This window comes from Homalodisca vitripennis, chromosome 1 (genome assembly GCF_021130785.1).
Source record: "Homalodisca vitripennis isolate AUS2020 chromosome 1, UT_GWSS_2.1, whole genome shotgun sequence".
Taxonomy (NCBI): Eukaryota; Metazoa; Arthropoda; class Insecta; order Hemiptera; family Cicadellidae; genus Homalodisca; species Homalodisca vitripennis.
In genome coordinates this window covers 111,919,634-111,941,894 of record NC_060207.1, presented here as the reverse complement: position 1 = coordinate 111,941,894, position 22,261 = coordinate 111,919,634, and the positions used below count along the sequence as shown (strand labels likewise).

Sequence of the window (22,261 nt, the reverse complement as noted above, 5' to 3'; positions counted from 1 at the left end):
TTAATTAAAAAGAGTCTACTTACGGTTATTTTAATTTACTTTCTGTCTAAGATTTTTCTTTTTCTGTGATAATTTCCTTTTTTGTTCCAATAAAGAAAATAAGTAACTTTTCTACGACTGAAAAGATTACTGCGGTCCAACAGAATTTGACACAATCGATAAAATTCACTTCCATTCTTAATTTATGGCACTGGCCCATATAATAAACACATATGTGGGTTTTGGAATCCAAATTAGATTTAAAAGCGTTTATTTGCGATCTACAATGTTTCTAGTGCTACCATGAAAATATATACTAACAAAAACCAACATAGATCAAAAAGAGTCTACGTTTAGCTCTTCTAATATATTTTCTGTTTAAGATATTTCATGTGCCATAGTTATAGTCTTTTTTTCCCGATGAAGAAAATATATAACGTACGATTGAAAAGTCATCGTAGTCAAAAAGAGTACGTTTAAATTCATTCTCGGTCTAATTTATTTACGGTTCAAGGTTGAGTTTATGTTGTTGGACTAAACAAATTAAATAAATAAATACACATGTGGATGTGGAATTGACTTAAACTTTTTACCCCGATCAAGAGAATATTTGCACACGTAGGCATAAAAAGCCTACTCTGCTTAAAAAGCAGCTACTTCCGTCAATTGTGTTCTACTTCCGGTACAAGGAGAATAGTGTATCTTCCCTTTGTTTTTCTTAACCTACAGTAAAATGCTGTACACGATGTTAAAGAATCCAACCAGTTTCGAGTACCTTGTGTGCAAATATTCACACCTTTGTTCATTAAGTTGGATTGTATAACAGCGTTTAAACATTATCTCCAATGCATTAGATGGTTGAGTCTCAATGATGCAATCTAAAGTAAAAATTAAATAGAAACCGTCTTTGCAATCTGCATTATACTACTGATCAAGCACTTTATACTAATATGTTCTAAAATTTTCTGCCTTTTTGGTGAGCACTCAACTGAAAGTGTCAACAGCTGTTTAGTATAAGTTTTTATTATCTCATTTTAAGCCTCAGCGTCAGCTATGCCGACTTCGAAGTGCATTGGTTTTTATTATTATTACATTATTGGACCTCCCCGGGATTTGAACCTCTCAGTTAGAGAGCCGAGACTATAACTATTAGTCTACGGAGGAGGACTTAGTATAAGTTAAATTTGGATTACGTTACGTAAATATTATAGTTATTTCCTCGAATTATTAAATGTTCCAGGACACTTTTTCTAACTTTCACTAATTTTTCATTTACGGATGATTATAATGAATTACAATTGGTTAATAGCTAAGAAAAAGCTAGTATATGAAGAAAAAAACTCAATAATCAATGAGTAATAATTTAATTCCCACATCAAAATGAACACAAAACATTTTACTGAAAGTTCTTACTCCCGAGAAAGATAAGATAACAGAGACAACAATACCGACCGTAATACTTGCAAATGCTTGTTAATTAATGGAACGTTAGTTCTGTTACTCAACTACATCGTTTTATAAGGGTTTAAGTTCATTGAAAAAGTTTAAGCGTTGGGGGCACATAACGCAATCTGACCTTCTCTTCATCAAAACCTTCCTTGTATTTCAAAAGATGTATTAAAAAAAATGAATAGGCAAACTTTGTGTAGCCGTTCTCAAGATTAACGCTTAGCAACACATTTAGTGATTCATTTTTATTTATAAGACAAGTTATCCCTGTTTTAGCTTTTTTAATTTTGCTCAATTCATTACAAAATCAATATTGAACATTAAATTGTATATAAATATCTCATGACATAATTTTTCTGCCAAACTAGCATGCTATTGTAACACAACTAGCGGCAAAATACGTTTATTGTACTTCTCGCTTTATTTCTGTTAACATTTGTCAATTTTGAAACTGTTGGTGATCCTTTTTTACAATTATTATTATTTAAAACTACTGAGCCATATTAAGGTTTTTAACAATCTATCAATGTCCTTTACAAAGTCATGTTTTGGCCCTGGCGGAAGGAAATGATGCCATTGTAACAAAAATGCAATCAGCTGATCAATGATTCTCCCAATCACAACAACAATTACGCACGGCTGCAGCTAACTCCCAGCTGAGCTTTGATCCACGACCTTCACAATCACGTGAGCAGTGGCTGTTATAGTTGAGCGGCTGCCCGCCAGAGCGCTCCGCCTGCAAGTCACCCTGCGAAATGAGCGCGTCACAAAGCATAGAAAGGCCGGCATTATTCGCAAATGCGAGAGCAATTTGGCATAATAACAACCTGTCAGATACTGTCGGTTTTGCAGACATTTTAGCTTCATCGCGAAATAATTTAGGGCGCGAATCAAGGGCGTGGTACAGCCTTATAGGGGCTCTGTGAAATCGATAATCGCCAAGCTATTGATATAAGTAGGTTAATTAATGGATTTCGACTTATGAAATGTCACTTTGATGGTTAAATTGTCACTTCCTTCCAAAAAAATCTCGTGAAAATCGTACGCATAAAATCATTTAGACATCCGCCTTACTGACAGAGCAGAAAATGTCATCTATCGGAGGATTTCAATCTATATTAATTGGATATTAAAGAACACTTTATACATACTTATTCATCTTTTTATTCAAGAAAGAAATATTTTCTCTACTTTATTTTAAAACAATAATGTTGTATTACTTCAATTTAAAGTGTAGGTTAAATTGGCAATTGGCGTAAGAAAACTTTCTGAATAGTGGTGAAAGAAGGGGGTGGGATATAAATACAGCTAGGACCCTAGAGGCTTCCGTTAAACTTGATCAATATTTTTACTGAGGTAAGAATGAATTGTACAATTTCAACTGAGTTGAGTTAGTTCAGAAAGAAAAAGGAAATAACTTCCGTGATCATAAAGATTCACAGTGTCTGAAAGGTAACCTACTACTCCGCAAGGCAACGAGGAAAACACGATGGCAGAGGATACTGTGATCGCGCCGCATTGTCAGTCCGAAATATGATCCTAGCAACTGACTGAAGGTCGTCCAGCGAAACATGCACCATATGAGATTCTAGGTTTCCTGATTTTATAAATAGAAAACTAATGAAAAACAAGACAAAGAGAACTGCAGATATTTTGAGATTCGTATCGTTTGTGTAAGTTTTTTAATTCATTATGAAACACACAAATCGTCACAAGGATACGTTAGAAAATAACATTTAAATTCTATAAAAGAGCTTTTTTACTGGTTACGTTTTAAAATATAGGTACCTGAAGATGTGAAAGCACAAACTTAAACTCAAAACGGCTTACACAGCCAAAGCATCTTGAAGAATGTTTTATACACTATTTGAATGAACTAAGGGAAGTGTGCTAAAATTTATTCGTTTGGGGTAAAATGTTTTGTTTGACTTTTTTTTATTTTTGATCTCCTAGATAATAGAAATTGTCATGAAGCCAATGTTTATGAGTCAACTGTTTGATGATTAAGAATTCTGGACCAACACAATTAAAGAAATTAGTTAAATTTAGGGGTATTTCTGACAAATGCGCATTCATATTATTAGGGTACATATTTTCTGGAAAGTTGGCGACAGTAAAGTTACGAAATTTGGATTACACGAACATTGAGTGGATAGTAATGCAGCTGCAAGGGAATAATTCTATTCGCAGTTTGAACATGAATATGTATATAAAATAAGTTGCATTGACAATTCAATCCGTTTCGTATTTGTAGTTAATTATTCTATGCACATATTTTGAGTAATGTATACTCACTCAATATTTACTCATAACATTAGACAGTATGAGAAATTAATATTATTGCTACAAATTATTATATGTACACGTTTTTACGTATTTCGTTCGTAATATAATTGGTTAGGACTATTATGAGATTTTTGGAATGTTTATTAACATTACTTTATTGGCATAGCATATAACTATGGTACAGTATGGTATGAAGTATCCATAAAAAAACTGGGAAACATACACACATAAATGGCAATCATATAGGCCTACCTTGTTTTTACGAATTTGAAAATAAGTGTTTAAAACTTAAAAATATGGCGAGTAGCCTAATTTACAAACTTCAAATGTAGACGTAAATATTTTGAAAAAATTGGAATTTACCTTAAAAATAAAATGTTGTTATCCTTGAACTTGTTTCCGTCTCTCTAAAGAAGCAAAAGCGCTCCGATGCTATGCTTTCCTTGTCGACATCAGTTTGGCTTCATTCAACACGTAAGTTAATATAAAAATATGCAAAACGGTTTAATAGAAATGTCAGATTTCGCAATTACCTCATTAAGCAATCGTATTATATATAAATGCACTTTTCAGATAGATTTAAATTAATGATTAATAAATAGAATTTGTAATAACAGTATGTACAGTTTGTTATATTCAGTATATAATTCTCGCCAGATTTATATATAGACGAATTTATCTATAATAATTACATATATAGCTAACATTTTATGGGATGTATTGCTTCATATTTGGCAGGGCTTAATGCAAATTTCTGGAAAGAAAGAAGAGGTTCAGACTTCGCTGGAAGTAATGAAACTGCCTACGAATAAGTTGGCATATATTACTGTCCAAAAACCGTTTTGTAGCATACATATAATGTAGCCCATTAGTTACACAACAAGAAAACTTCACAGATTGAGTAACAAGCACTGAGTTACATCATAGTTTAATAGTTTCGGTAATTTATGTCCAATCACCATCAACAAGCAGTGGGTGGAAATTTGGAAGAAATCAAAACAATTCCACAAGCAATTACTGTACTAACACGTAGATAATTTTACGGAGAATTCCTGAACGTAATTGATCAGTTTAAGATTCAAAGCGGTCTGGTATGATGTTTCGTAATAAAATACATGATACGTTTTCGACAATATTGACATATAAGATTCTTTACAATACGAAGAAGAAATTATAATACATTATCAATGTTAGTTTCTAAACTTACGCGGTTGGTATTATAATTAACATATGAGTTTTTCGGTTGACACCGCTCGAAACGTTGCTTACGCAATTAAATTCTTGACATATTCTGGTCTCACTGTGGAGCCATCTCAACCAACCGTGTTGGAATAAGATTGTCAGTAATATCATCTGGTTATAATACAGGTAAGTTGAGGAGGTGAGCTTTATCGGTATTTCCAAAATATTTGCAACCCAAAGTTTAAAGAATCAATGACCACAGGGAATAATGTGGTTTATCAGCTAGCTGTCAACTAAAGACGGTTCTCCACAGCGAGATCGAAATATTTCAAGAATGTAATAGCGTAAACAATGTAGCCTATCGAGCGGAATGGACCGAAAAGCATAATATATATTCATCTACAATTCTAATTCATTTATTAGGAGTTATTTAGAGATGTAATCATAATATCCAAAAGTGTTTTAGAAATATAAAGATTTTTAAACCTTAGTCTAATAGGTTCAAATGACGCAAATACTCGTACATATAAAATTTTAATTTTAAAATCGGTTTATTGATATTATTATTATATTTTATAAACGGGAAAATTAGGTGGATTAGAAGTAGTTTATCCAAATAATCATGTTTCTTAGGTATGGTAAATGTTTCATATAGCATCGCTAGAATAACCAGGCTGTAAGCTAGAATGATCAGCTTACACGGAAACAAGCTACATAAAACTGGCCGTGGGGAAAAACATCTTGCCGGAAATCTGCGCAAAACGAATCTTACAGTTTATTTTGAAATGTTATCATGTCAAAATATTTACAAGGAACTGTAAAGTTACAAAAAGAGATCTCTGTATGTACCAAGGAGTCTGCGGACAAAATAATGGCTTCTGTTACATGTTTCTGTGTTAGTGCATATTATAAAGTGTTATTACATAGTACCCTTTTGATTGTGGTTCCACAGATGCATAATTGGTGTAGCCTATAATATGTTTCCTAAATAATTCTACGTATAGAGACCCCCAGTTGGTTTTAATGATCATTAACAGTTTACACACTGTTTCTATTTGTTGCTAAGACGAGACAAACAATTTGCCGTTATTAGACAGTAACTTTAGCAACATGTCATTGATAAACTTCTTGAATGTGGATCAAAATAGCCCGTTTATTGGAGAGTGACTATTTCCGCTGTTAAAATAATTTTTACAAGAGCCTATATGTACACAAAATGTGTGTATACCTTTTAAGTTTTCTTATTTTACAAACTGACTAATGCAGTACATAGCTAGATTTATTTTTATTTATCAATGTTATGATATTAATGATAATTGTATCAAAAGAAAGAAAAAAATATGGAATTAGAAAATTCTCCTTTTACATTCTTATACACAAGAAATATTTCCTCAAATGTGTACCTCCTAGGGCTAGTAGTTTGGGTTGTACGTTTTCCGTCAGTCACGACACTGTTTTATAATTTTAAATAAGAAAACTAATCTATCAATGTATTCTTTGAATTCTACGCATCATTTGTCATAGACCCTAAAAAAAACTAAAATGAAATGTTGGATTTTTCTTTATATTTTGGTGTCCAATCTAAATTTAAATCTAATAGAAAAAACTGGCACGCTAAAATAAAAATAAACCAGAATAAGCCTCCTTTAATAAGTAGTAATAAGTAGGATATGGTTTACTTCGGACGAAGGAGCCGAGTTTTACGATCATATCTGGAGTAGGGAAGTGGTAAAGTGGATGTTATGAAGGCCGTCCACTTCACTCGCCTTACTGCTGCATCGTGCAGCCAGCAACACCAGCTATCTGCGCTGTCGCCCACGTCAACATAACCTAACCTGTTCAAAAACAACTTGCGCCGCGCCGACACAAACGATCAGCTGTTTATGTGACGTAACATATCACATCGGTCAGCTGACTCTGGACCGTGTCAAGGTAACAATCTTCCGAAACTTCTTCGTGTAGCCTATGTTATTTGTTGATAAGATGATTAATAATTAAATATGTCCTTGGCAGATTTTATCATCAGAGATGGTATCATCAAATTGACTACAGAGACAAGAAAGGAAGACTTGATATTGTTGAATATGTAGGTTAAGCGGTGACCTATTCAATTAAGACATCTTGGTTATCGGCTCATTAAATCACAGCCTAAATTACAACACGCCTCTTGTAATGGACTAAGTAATATGTGCCCTGCGTTTAAGACTATTACAATCAACTAAACGTTCATCCTTCACTATTGTATAGTTCTCATGTTTTCCTGTCGCGTATAGAAGAGTAAACATAGAGACTGATCAGTATCTGACAAGTGTTAATATTATCCCAAATTTCGTTATTGCAAAGGTGAGGAATAATGAGTTTCTTATAACAATTTGTAGATGTAACTCAACACCGATTAACGAACTAATTAGTAGAACTCAGGGGTTTTAAGTTCATCAATATGTAAGTTCCTTTAACTGCTTCCATCTCAAAGTAAATTACGCTCAACCCGTTTGTAGTTCAGGCTGAGTAACGACCGCATTCATATTTTGTAGAAAGCTTATAGAGCTCTCCATCTTATTGTTAGCAGATCTGGAAAACGATACTCTAAGGTTTTATGACCAACCAAGCCTCAATTCTGCGGGTCGAATCTATACGAGTAAGTTGTCAGTTAGTTTTCCGATCGCTGCAATGTATGTAGATTCTAGAGTTCTACATGGTTCGACCCTTTAAGATAGAGTAATACATCTTGTGAGTTGCAAACATATCTCTCGTATGAGAGATCTGTTAGTTACTTCTTATTTTGGACATGTGATCCAATACGGTGTTTATATAAAATAAATATATAGGTTTGTATGGTAAAAAATGGGTTGGGTAGGGGTTGCAGACAAGTTACCTTTATTATAAACTGACTGTTATTATGGAAGAATACCACAAAGTTTGCAGAAAAGTAGTTTTCTTACTCCGTGTGAAATAACCTTTAGAACTCGTATTGGAAGTTCCCAAACTTAATTCAGAAACTGATTGAAAGTTTTTGTTGGAAATGATTCAAATGTCATAAAAAGAACTTTTGAGACACAGCAAAATGTTTATGACGATGGAATAATTACTAAAGAAACAAGATTTTTTCGGACATTCTGATCTCTTCATCAGGTGGATAACTAACCTAACTCATAACTACAATCTGGGCTAAAATAAACAAATCTTGTATCAGAGCGTCGTGACACGTATAGTCACGAATCACAACAACCATGTTGTGTCAAATCTATCTCTAAGACATGCACTTAACAAAAACAAAAATTAATTATTAAAACTGAACTAAAGAATACAGGTAATAAAAGATCTGCACTGACCGAACAACCACAGAGAAGTGACCAGACCCAATAGTTAATTAAATTTTTTATATATTTTATTTTTAGATGATGCAATATCTTATCTTTCATCTTCAGTTGCACTGAATAATTCATGAATACAACTTTCAACAACTAAAACAATATTTAAACTGTTTCTTACACGATATAGGCTAAGTTTACGAGATGTGATAATAGAGCGACGAGCTGAACGATCGCCAGTCCAGTCAGACCCTGTCAATGAACCGACTCTCAGGGCCTTGCTTTTGGGAATACCTTTCTTCGTCTAACGCTGTTAATGTCGGAGTGAAAGGGAAATTATTATACAGGATAATTCTATTTCAACTCACAATGCGAGGAATCCCGCCTTTCGTCTATTTTAGATCCTTTTTGTTAGCATAATATTGTGGTACAGATTTTCGCTATACATTGTAAATAAACACAAGCAATATTTATCTTAATAGCAGTAGGAGTGAAGACATAAAAATATACTCACTTAACGAGGACGAGGTCTCCGAGTTCTGTGCGCACTGTGCGCTTCTTGGGATCGAACTCTGTGATAACAGGCCGAATAGTCTTCCCCTGCAACAAGGAGCGGAGTTAGTAAAACGTATCCAGTTAATAAGGACGAGGTCTCCGAGTTCTGTGCGCACTGTGCGCTTCTTGCGATCGAACTCTGTGATAACAGGCCGAATAGTCTTCCCCTGCAACAAGGAGCGGAGTCAGTAAAACGTATCCAGTTAATAAGGACGAGGTCTCCGAGTTCTGTGCGCACTGTGCGCTTCTTGCGATCGAACTCTGTGATAACAGGCCGAATAGTCTTCCCCTGCAACAAGGGCGGAGTCAGTAAAACGTGTCCAGTTAATGAGGACGAGGTCTCCGAGTTCTGTGCGCACTGTGCGCTCCTTGGGGTCGAACTCTAGTGTTCCCCTGAACAATAATCTTAATTCAAACAGATGCACGTGACTTTTATTACACGTCTACAATTATTGATGAATGATTTATTTTTCATGATTCACTCAGTTGGAGAAATTAGTATTACCAATGTGTAACCAATACAATTAAAGGTGTTATACAAATTTTTCACTACCGATGAAAACATTTTTTTTAGAATAACAATTCACATACTAAATAACCCTTTCCGCTGAAACAAATTTTTCGGTATTTCCATTTTGAAAATTTATATATATAAATAGATTGTATCCGCTAGTACATTTCTTTTAAATTACTTAGAATGCCACAAAATTCAGTATTCGACCAGGTAAACGATATTCGTAAATAACAGTGTAAACAAAATCATTAAAAGTTATCGATTAAAATAGACCGTTTTGGCTTCTGGAACTATCTATCCTTCTATATAGAAGTAATTCATATCCCTATCAGCAGTCACGTGACCCCCAGGGTGTACAGACCTCGTGGAATATGGTGGTCATGTAAGCCCCGGCCTATACTCACGTAAGGGGCGGATACGTCCGTGTATATCGAGGATAGAATGTGCATACTTGGTGCTCTGAGTCTTTCCATTTAGATTCTGCATTCCTACTACTTAGAGATAATATAATAGCACAATACATTTTGGAGATGCACGAGTCCGTAATACGTCAGCTTTAATATATTTTATACAAATTTTTCCGTATTTCTGAGAACATATGCAGGATATCTTCAACAGATGCAATATCTATGCTAATTCCAAAAAATACGAACTTTCCTTTAACTTCAACTTTTGGAATCTCGATTTTAAAAGTCATATTATTTTTGGATGAAAAAGCTTTCTCACAAAACATATTATTTAAAGAAGTTTTATTTACAAATTTTGGACATAATTTACATAGTTATCAATATTTCATCAGGTTGTGAAAAGCCCTTCCAAAACTTTACAATGATACGAGTTAATATGTTTAAAAACATAATTTGTGAGTGATTGCAACTCTATCAAGTTCGCGTGCTTATAAGCCACCTTATTTGCTCATAAGTATCTAAATATTTGAGAGTGTTATGAGTATAATAAGATACACGCATAAAATATTTCTTTCCTTAGATTAAGTCGGAAGGGATGATGTTTAAATGTAAATTGCCAAATATATAATTTGAACCACTTCTCTGTTTTACTATATAATCACATTGTAAGCTGCTTCAGCTACAAAACTTTAAGTATGTACTGGGTGAAAGAGGAAAAGTAAATTTCTAAGTAGCGTAATTAATATATGTTGCGCTTTTTAATTCTAGTTGTACTGTAAAATAATTTCGGAGAAAAGTCAGTACATAGGAGCTAAATAATTTCTGAGTGTATAAAAGTATTAGTTGCTTTTCCTATACAGTGTTGCTTTTTCCGTGGTCTAGGATTTTCGTTTTATAATGAAGGATACAATAAATAAAGTATTATATTATGTGTATCAATTAGCACTACATCAATTAGTTTATGAATATATTTTCGATTGTTTTGTGAACTCTTTTCGTTACCCCTGCTTGTTTATAAAATCATGTTATTATAAGCAAATATTACATGTATTTATAAATTAGAACATTATAACAAAGCGTAACATTAGTAAAGAGAAACATGCGTAAAATTTGCATTAATGGTCCGTAGTACTAATTCATAACACACATTACAATATCACACATAACACTATACACGTACATAACGTATTTGAAAGTAAGTATAACGATTTAGTTAGACTAATATCGTTAACTAAATAGTATATATGTAATGAATCAGTAGAGATGCGATAGAAATAGGATAAAATTAATTCTAAAACAAAATTGAAAAATGTTCTTTTTTATTTTGAATCACTAAAGTTTATTCTAAAAACACACTGGTTCGTGAACCTTTCCTCCAGAAGCATCATACCAACACATTAGATAAGATGTTAAAAACGCACACTGAAAATAACACTTAAATTAGATCCGCAGCCGTGGATACAGGTAAAAATTAAGTAAAACGGTCTCACTGCCTATCAAATAATTTTTCATACATTTAAAAGCTAACTGTTACAATTTAAGAAAACTATTTTAATTGATAATAGTGTATTTTTCGATAAATGTTCCTGACAATTTTTATAAGATTCATAAAAATAGATTATGTTTAATTTATATTGGGTACTTGAAGTGCTTTTTTTAAATTAAGTTATTTAAACAAATTAAGACGTATTTTCAATTAAAAACATTGTTATACAAATACATTTTTCGACGTTCTATCAAATATGTATTCACAAATAAATAAATAAAATGGCAATGTAATAGTAAGTCATGTAGAACAATATTTGAATGTAACATTAGTGCGATTTATGTGTATATTGGTGTGGGTACGTACCCATATGAACCTCATGGTGCCGCCTCCTGTTCTGTCGACTACTCCGCTAACACTGACTGACTAGTGGCTCTAGGTTACTCATTCACTCACTCGCTCACTGCCCCCTTCCTCACAGGCCGAGGATATATCGCTCACGCCCTTTTATCTACCAAAACATGTACGGCTATTGTCCTAGATAGTGACGATAACTCTAATTGATGTAACAACCTATTATCCCTTTCAAGGTATTATATCATCCAAAAAAACTTTTCTTTTTTAATATAGAGGGTGTTTTATACAAACTTCAAGACATATCATTGAACTTTAGATGTTCTATTGAGGTAACCTCTCTCCCCCGCTCAGTTAGTCGATTGCCTGCAAGCGGTGTTAACTTACAAATCGTAAACTACAATGGTTCAAGACAACGTTTTAGGTACAACATAATTATAAATGTGTTACAATGAACTGAATTTAAAACTAAGCAATTTTTTAAAGAATGACATGGATGGAACTGCCATAGAATGTTAATAGAAACTGACTCATTTAAAGTAGTAATTGAAGAATGTAAAGAGCCTTGATGCTTTGTACCTTTGTATAGTGTTCAGCTAATGCCTCAGAATTTAACAAAATAGACTAACTGAGGGCATGAATATTACTGGTTTTGGGTAATATGATGCATTGAAATTGTTATGTTTTTTGCGTTTTTCTAAGCGAAGGCAACTACGTATAAAATTTTTTTCTCTTTTGAGAGACATCATTTTTTCGTCTGTTGTTGTTGGGTAAAGTTGCGTCTGTAACGGTTGTTGGGTGTTATTGTTGGCTTTCGCCGTTCACCCTGAAGGAATTTACCTTTTTTACGAGACAAGTGATAACTTTGAAACTTTTAGAAATAGGTTTTAAATGTTAAACAGGTAGTTAGGCTGTATCAACGTCCACTTTATCAGAAAATTACATTAATGTTACTTACATTCAATTATAATGTTTGTCTTTTAAATAAAAAACATCAGAATCAGATTGTAACACTTAAGGGCGAGACATTAACAAAACAAAAAGCTTGATTTATTTTCTTGCCTGCTCATGTTAACTCATATTCAATGCAGGAAACCTATATAAATACTTACAATGATTATCGAAGGAATATAATGCATTACGACTTAGTAAAATGAGAAGAACCATATCAAGTTCAGTCATTGAGCAGGGTTGGCTGAGTCCGTGGGGACCGGTGTCATCGGATCCCAAATAGAGTAGAGATTACTCATAGAAGGCTGATTTACCATATTGTGACAATAACTGAAGAGAGAGGGTAAAGTCCAAAATCATGTTTACTACTGTGATGAGGGGTCGGTAAAAAAAGTACTAAAGAGGTGACATTTTGTGAAAGGCGAGAAAAAGGCACTATGGAAGAATTATATCGTGATAATAAGATAATATTAAAAAGGCGCACGAGATATTGTAACACCAAGGCTGGTGGTGCTGATTGGAATGACAATGGACAGAACAAACTGCACTTGATACGAAATATCTTGCATTAATGGTAAACTACCACTAAGGCAATAAACCAAGATTTCTGACCATGGTTTAAAAAAAGTCCATAAACATTCAATAATAATTTTCCATAGAAACCTTTAAACTTATTAATTTAAATAACAATTATTTCTTCCGAAATAGAAACTGTCACAATAAATAGAGAAACAACTGGATTTAACAGAATTTTTTTTCTGGTTGCAAATTAACCTTTCAGCAGTTATTGTGGGTACTAGAAGATTGACAATGAAGGAGATCAAGAGAATTCAAGAATATCATTATATAAAGTACAGAATAATAACGACGGATGATAGAGTCCTGGCGTGCTTATGAATTAGGTGCCATTACACAATTATCAATCAGTCACTCTGACGGCGTATTTCCTCAGAGGCGGATGGAAAGTACAGCTCGTCTTCGCCCTAAGGCAACCGCCCCTAACATAATCCTATTTCAATATTGCATCATATATACACTTCTGGAAATGAGTTACAGAAAAATTTGACGGATTTGACTCCATGAACAGAAATGAAGATACTCCACGTAAGCTTTTATGGATTTAGTCAAAATGTTATTGAGTGGGGTAATCGCTTAATAATGACCCAAATCCATCTGCTTCTCTCTAACTTTTGACATTGTAACCAGACCAAGACTTGCCTGATAACGACCCAAACATTTTAAATCATGTCACTTATGCTATATAGCGACTAATAACAATTGACATAATTATCTGTGCTATTTATGAATTTTTATATTAGTCACATCGATTGTATTGTTTTGACATAAGGTAAATTTATTGCTTGTTATACATATTGTATAAGACCATAGTAAACTTTACTGATTCATATTAGCACTATATAGGGTGAAAAACGCTTGTTTTAACAGACATTTTTATTTTATTAAAATGTTTTAACGATGTTGTTGATTGTGTCAATAGATTCTTTCATAGTCTCCAGCCTGATTATCTGCGTCGTAAACACTTGCACAGAACACGCCATTAAGTTTGATTCTTAAATAATTACTTTGTTATTAAGAAATAAAAACTAAATAAACCAAGGAGTAATTTAAAACCCCTTGTAAGATTTTTTACCAGTTTCCGTAAATGAAATGAAATGAAAAATGCCTTTATTAATGAGGCGGGGTTAGGGCCATTAAACCCTCTCTACCACTCAATCTCATAATTTATACAGAACATTTACAATATTCAAAAAAGTAAATATATTTCACTTTTAAAGATAATAGATAGGAAATTGATTTATTAGTGGCAGACGCTAGTTTCCGTACGGAAGGTTGCGAAAAATTAATGTAGTTAAATCTTCGTTAAATACGAAACTTGGAAGTAAAGCTTACTCCAAACGAAAACCTATTATCCTTTCTTTACTGTTGAAAAGCATGATTTATATTTTGCATGCAATTTGAAATAGATTATATTAATCTGACTCCCAAAATGAATTGCACAAATCGAACAGATATATTAAAATTAAGTTTACGGAAATATAGTTATGTTATGAGTAACATACAGTGGTTTCATGACTTCGGAAAAAAATTGCGGTGAAGGAAAACCAGTTATGTTATGAGTAACTTACAGTGGTGTCATGACGTCAAAACTAAGACAAAAAAAATCAATTCAAGTCTTCTAAGTAAATCAAGGATTGATACTGTTGTACTGTTTAGACAACTGTTGAATGCTGTTGGAATAAAAGAGTCGAATATTAACATAACAAATACATTAAATTAGGAACATCTTTTCTACAGGAACATGAAGTTTTTCTCTACCTGCTCAGAGTAAAATGTTTAAACATTTTAAAATCAAACAAAAACAATACCAGTTGCAAGTAAAAATAATAGTAATTTGTGGATTGGCCTTGCTATAATTTATTTCTAATCATATAATTTATTGTGTTTAGTCTCTTACATGTATAGTTAGTTATTTCTATTGTTTGTTTATTTAAATTTTAATATTTAATTAAAGTTTTATAATTTTACTACGAGTATTTCTCTTTATTTGTATAGAGTTAATTCGATTGTGTTGTGTTTAAAGGTATTAATTGTAATAGTACGTATTTAATGTATAATGCAATAATCTATTTAATGTCTGTAATTTCAGTGAGAACAAACATTTAGCCAGCCGTGGTTTATAAAAAAAACAATAATATTTTTTATATGTCAAACTATGACATTTATCTTATTTCGTATTCTGTCATCGTTATAATTAATTATACTTAACAATGCGAGTTTTTAGCGACTTGTTTGTATTAACCGAGATATATGGACACATCCTTCAAATGCGTCTAAAATGTTACCATGGAGAAAAAAAGTTTTAACACCGCGTCGCGGTTAGAAATATGAATATTCGCATTTGGAATAAGATTTTTATATTCACTCATACGTTTGAAAAATGTATATTTTCGCTTCACTAAATGAATGGACGTGAAATGCTGAATATTTATGCCTGATACCTTGAAATAAGCAGACGTATTTTTCAAATCCGTATCAGAGACGCTGAGACCCATTTCAGTGAGGTGGTTGCTGTACCTACCTTCTAGAATTATTCGCACTCCTATACCATTAATTTACAATCAAACCATTTGGTTGTAAGATAACGTCATTACTTAATCTATATTACCTCTTTACGAACGAGGAAATCTGCCTCCAAACGTTAAAAATTGTATTAACTGTTTGAATTACAATAAAGTCAGTATACAGCTCAATTTAAAACAATGATACACAGGCTGTAATTTAAAAAAAATACCTAATTTGTTTAAGTATTCATAACATTTTCCCGAGAGTTCTATCCAAGAAATCGTAACTCACATACTTTTACGGTTTCATAATTTTTAATTTTTAAAACAAAGTTTGTTGATTACACGAACTAAAATTACGCTTACTGAACGGGACATAAAGTACACAGTAATTTATCTATTATTTATGTACAATTTATATTATTGGAAAAATGTGTTTGTTCCATAATGCTATTATGTCTGTTGGTAGTTCAACTAACATGTAGAACAAAATATAACTTTAGCTGAGAGAAGTTTAGACTGATGTAGCAATATGCCTTATCTAGGAATTCAGAGTTGCCACAAAACTGCCACAACAGTCTTGTTGAATGGTCAAAACACTCAACTTGGTGACATACATTAACAATATTTAAACAACTTAAAATGCCCGGCAGGGTAACAGCATGAACCTGGCCGGGCAGAAAACAAGTTCCGCAATATCACTTGATCACAACAAGCGTTTGTTGAACACTGTAACTTTCGCCAAAAATAAGTGCAGCTCATTTCAGATATGTGTCCATACTGTAAGAATATTCAGGAATTTTCTGTAAAAATAAAAGCTTTTCGTTCGAGAGTTTAACAGAACAGTACAGCATTTGGGAAAAACACTTTACCAATTTTACTGTCTCTACGGAGATCTATAGTATACACAGTTGTTTACAAGATTTGCGCACTTTTGTAGATAGTCCCGTACCAGTAAATTATAATGCTAGAAAGAATTCTTAATTCCATTTTCGTGGTCCTCTCAATGAATAATTTAAACCTCACAATGAATTCCCACTTAAGATTTAGAACAGTGGAACATCACGGCCTTCTGAGTACCAGGAGCTGACTGAGACTGTGGAGGCACAAACTAACCCACGCCTCCCGACCTTCCACATTCCCTGTAGCGGGTTGCGGGGGCTCCGCCAAGGCAGATGCTCCCGGCCAGTTGGTATGCCAACACAAGACACGGAAGTGGGTTCACGGTCGACCAGACCGGAAGGGGAGGACGCGACGAGGCCGAGGTAGCTGCCCAGGCCCCATGAGGTATATTGACTGCATTGACTTGTCGCGTGCCCCCGGAGAGTCGAGGCTATAGAATAGAGAAAGCGATGACCTCACAATACTTACATTTTAATCGATGAATTGACTGAGCTCCAGTTTTACTTATATGAGTGACCTTTATGAAGTTTTTGGTGACAAAAATTTACCTTTTAAAGGGGTTAACATTTTTGTGAGTTTTAATTGATTAGACTGATAAAACCGGTTATCATGATGTTCATGATGTTACTGGACATTGTGTTTTGTCGTATCATTCAGACATTTCGTACAAATAAATGGCGAGTATATAAACCGTAAGGCCTTTAAATACAGAGTTTTGTAGCAGGATTACGAAAATAATGTAACTTTTAGAAAAAGTTATGTGTCCGACAGCTTGTGTTATCTTTAGATTGTTTTATACTTTTACAAGGAAGTAGAACATTCTTTAAGAACATATTCAGAATGCATCAATTATGGAAACAATTTTCACACGCTGGTTTGAAATACTTGTTAAAATATTGGTGGTTTGAAGTATTATCTAAGTCCTAGTTAAGATCAAAGACAGGAGTTTGGAATCACATGGGGACCTGCAATATTACGACGTTTCAATTCAAAGTAAGTTGAGGAAATGTGGGCTTTATAAGTTTGTAGATTTATTAGCTACGGGTGAAAATTTTCTTCGGAATGTATTTCAAACAATGCAAAGTAATATTGAACACAATACTGTTATTACTAATATGCGACTCCAGTTTCCCAGCACAAACTTATGATGGATCGTGGGTAATGCATAATAACAAAAGGTTATTTCACGCTCTGTGCATTCAGCGCTTCTTTAAATACTGTAATCCGCCTAATGACAAGGTTTAATTATGTCACTACGTAGTTTATAATATATGGCTAAGGATGGTATGAAAACTAAATTATCCTTGATGGATTGTATTTATTAGCTTTTATCCGTATTTTCATACGCAACAGTTTTGACTGGATTACGGAGTACCTGTTGATGACTCACAGCAGACAGCTAGGTGCTGGACTCTGGTAAACTCCGGCCACTGGCAGCACCTAACCTCTGATGTTTGGACCCCATAACCAACTGATTACCAGTTTATGACTCACAGCAGACAGCTAGGTGCTGGACTCTGGTAGACCCCGGCCACTGGCAGCACCTAACCTCTGATGTTTGGACCCCATAACCAACTGATTACCAGTTTATGACTCACAGCAGACAGCTAGTGAGAGTTGTGGACTCTGCGAGACCCTGGCCACTGGCAGCACCTAACCTCTGATGTTTGGACCCCATAACCAACTGATTACCAGTTTATGACTCACAACAGACAGCTAGGTGCTGGACTCTGGTAGACCCCGGCCACTGGCAGCACCTAACCTCTGATGTTTGGACCCCATAACCAACTGATTACCAGTTTATGACTCACAGCAGACAGCTAGTGAGGGTTGTGGACTCTGCGAGACCCTGGCCACTGGCAGCACCTAACCTCTGATGTTTGGACGCCATAACCAATTGATTACCAGTTAATGAGCCACAGAAGACAGCTAACGATGGTTGTAGACTCTGCGAGACCCTGGCCACTGGCAACACCTAACCTTTGATGTTTGGACGCCATAACCAATTGATTACCAGTTAATGAGCCACAGAAGACAGCTAACGATGGTTGTAGACTCTGCGAGACCCTGGCCACTGGCAGCACCTAACCTCTGATGTTTGGACGCCATAATGGGAAACTAGTTACCATTGAGTATGATAGTAGATTGACAACAACAACGCCACTGAAACAATTATCATTTCCACCTAAATAGAACTGAGCAAATAGTAAAGACAATATTAGTTACGCCATATCGTTCCTCATCGTCATACGAACGCCTTAGTACTTAGGTGTTATGCTAGATCGTAGTCTTATATTTAAGTAATCTCTTGTAGGATACACAATGGGAAAATTATACAGAATCCTGCTAATAGAACATTAGAGTTTCCATTACGCAAATTTTCCACTTATTTATGCTTTGTTCTTGGTATTTTGACTGCTCAATATGGTGCTTCTGTGAGGCTCAACATCGCTCACGTCGGAGATGTTAAGTTTAACTTCACAGACTCTTGACAACAATTAGTATTATTAAGAGAGTATAGCAAGATCATGTCTCCAAATTTACCGTAGCAGTTATCATCCGTCTTTTCGAAGAGAACTTATCACCCAAAACAAGGTGGACTGAACTAATAAGTATTTACAGCCAAAATCACACCTTCATGATCCACCCAAGAATTCCAGCCGTGTGGAAGGATCGAGGTGTACCAAATAATGTCTGCTCCGACGTAGGTAATAGTGTAAGAAAACCTTGCTGATGTTGAAACACTTGACGTTAATACATTGATGAATCGTCCGTAATAGGTAATATATCTTTCAATTATCGACTTAAAGTAAATATTTATAAATTGGACGTTTGTACAACTACTTACGGGTACAAAGTCTTCTGTTGACTGTTGTCCAGTTCGATTGCTATACTACAACTTTAAGAAATAATTGCAATTTTCATTTTTATAAATGTTTCGGTTGAAATACTTGTAAATAATAATAATTATGGAAATAAAGTTTAAATGCTAAACCTTTTTTCTTTAATCGCTATTGTACACACTCTTCATGGCCTCCTAAAATTTTTATCCAGTTGTAGTAGGAATGAACAAACAGCATTTGAGACTCAATGTATTGATGTCATCGATTATTGGTCAGTTCCGGTGGAAAGGACGGGTACTCGACTTGTGTTGCTAGTCTTGTGCCAAGCAAGGTCTTGTACACTGATGACCGGAGATGCTACTGTGGGCGGTCGCGGTAATGTCACTTCTAGGAAACCTCGCCTTGAGTTGTTGTGTAACACTTCAGTACTGCCAGTTATATTGGTAATTCTAAGTTGGCAGAGTTTAATGCGCATTCCATCGCCTTTGTTGATGTCAAGCTCTATATTGCTCAGAAAACTTATAAGGAAATGTTGATAGTTTTATCCTCTGCGACAGGTAGATTAGAAACATGTATTTTTAGGTTATGTTAGTAATGTTTATGGCTTGTTTTCTTAAATTATCGTCACACTTTGTGTACGTATTTTAATTTACATATTCTCATTTGACGCGTATAGGATTTCGTAGTTCATGGAGAAACCATTGAACGGAAGGGTTAAAATCTTCCTATGACTTACCATGTTACAAATTATAATTGAAGAGTAAAAGGCATTGGAAAACATTAATGCGCGCTGAACTAATCAAACAGGTTCTGACTAGGTAATTTATATAATTAACCCACAACAATCATAGGTTTTCCTGGAGAATTTCCATTGTGCATATGTATGTACCTCCTTACAGAGTACCCCCTCCACTCTAAAAACATTGACCTTTCTACTGACTTAGGCGACAATGCAGATGATTAACGAGTAATTTAATAAAAAATGAAAGAACGGTTATAAGACAATGTATCTATCTATTTTGAATGATTCACCGCGATTTTTAATTTTTCCATCAAAATATGTACAAAGACAGGAATATGACGTGTACAAACTTGGAAATGGTAGAGGCATAATCTAATGAACAAAAGAGCAAACACTGGCAGAGCTGTGTAGCAGATAGTCACCGATTATCCATCGAATAAATCTAATAAAAACGTTGACGGCTTGGCACTAAATGGTGGAGTCTAATCTCACAGATTCAAAGTTTAATGCCCATTTCATCAGTTTCCAGTCAGTTGGAATCCCAGTCTCGTGTGTCGATTCCGGGTTGTTGTAATCGACGACTGATTGACAACATGACCAATCTTGGTGTCTCGTAAGCCGACTACGACTTCCCACAACAGCGTCAAAATTATCATTTCTCTGCCGTTTCATCGTATCGGCTGTATTCTTCAAACCTATCCGTTGCTCTGGTACTCATAGAAAGGTTCTTCACCCTACCATGTACCTTTATCAAACGACTCCATGGCCTCAAATCTGATAAAGGAACTGCGCAGGCGTTTGATGGGACATGGTCATCGCTCCTCCACATGTTCCCCAACAAACCCAACGTTTGGTGACAGCCATGCCTCTAATTCCAAAACTATCCAGATTGTTACAACGTCAGGCACATGCATGACATTTCCTTTGCGAATGAAAACTTTGATTAATAATTAATTGGTTTAGTAAAGTGCTAAATCTTTGTTTCTGTTATCGCTTCGAGGACACTCTTGAAAAACCAACAGCATCCTTGCACGCACAGTCACCTGTATGTACGGCCAGATATAGATGAAGACAATACTGGTACTGACTACTCGGGTTATCATAGTTCGTACAAAATTTTTTGATGTTTTTCCTTTTAAACCTATTAGCAATTTTATTAGAATGTTTACTTTCTATTTCTGTGTAAACTACATTCTGGGTGATGACAGATAACTACGAGTCAATAACAGTCACTGAGCTAGTTAATCTTTTACAGAAAAAGAAATAGAAGGACTATAAAATATGATGACAAAAAGGTAGTTTCAAAACAGAATAAATATAGTTACTTTCGACTTTTAAGGACGGTGATTAAAAGCAGAATATCACGAGGTACACTTTGGTAATTCAATTCTATAATTATGTATTTACTTTAAAGATTGCCTGGATATGACGCCATCCATAGTGAATAAGAATAGTTTATTGAAGTTCTAGAGTAATTATAAAAAACATTTCCAGTAATGGCTCCAGGACTTTTACTCCTGATTCTCCTGGTAAATTTTGATAAAGGTTTGAGATGCTAAGTGTTCTGTAAAATCTATGTAAATGCTTTTGGATTAATTATTTTAAAACAACTCGGTTAAAATGCAGTACTATGTAATATCTTTTAAATCAGAGGATGTGAGAAAACTCAGATGGACTCTTGAAAATAATGTTATTTAAAATCTCATTTAATTCACGTATTTAAAAATATTTCAGATGTAATAACATCCCATTCTTGTAGAGGTGGCTTGTTTTTAGTTTCTCCATTATCGACAGAGATTATACGTAAACCCGCACCGCAGTCAAGGGCCGCATATTGTCAGCTGTAACGTTAAGGACAGCAATAACCCGTAAATCTGACAACGTTTATAAAACCGGATTACCGTCTTAGAGCAGCAACCAACCACTGATATCTCGAGACCTCGGCATCAACCTGTCCTTATCGTCTGCAATACAGATCTCTTATCTTGGAGCTTCATTATTGCCGTAAACTTCACGTGCGTTGTTGTACTTCGTTAAGCAATGTAGGCCTCAATCTTAAACAATGATTGTTCGTAACTATAGGTAAAAATAAATCATTAAAGTTTCTTTGGAAATTAGCTATTGTCATACAAAGCTGCACTTACCGCTATATTTCTTCACGTGTGTGTTTTTCACATACATTTATTTGGAGTTATTTTTACACTGTTTAGGGCTTT

At 34.4% G+C, this 22,261-nt stretch overlaps 1 protein-coding gene across 3 annotated transcripts in view; it reads right to left on the bottom strand.

Moving 5' to 3' along the window:
* The window catches only part of LOC124369318 (proton-coupled amino acid transporter-like protein pathetic), a 131,493-nt gene that overhangs the window by 25,131 nt on the left and 84,101 nt on the right, over positions 1-22,261 (bottom strand). For 2 of the 3 annotated variants that reach the window (XM_046827272.1, XM_046827282.1), the window contains exon 2: positions 8,722-8,807. In XM_046827272.1, coding sequence (XP_046683228.1) covers positions 8,722-8,807 — 86 coding nt within the window. Of the gene's footprint in view, positions 1-8,721; positions 8,808-11,535; positions 11,597-22,261 lie in introns of those variants that run through there. The other variant, XM_046827290.1, reaches the window with a different exon arrangement.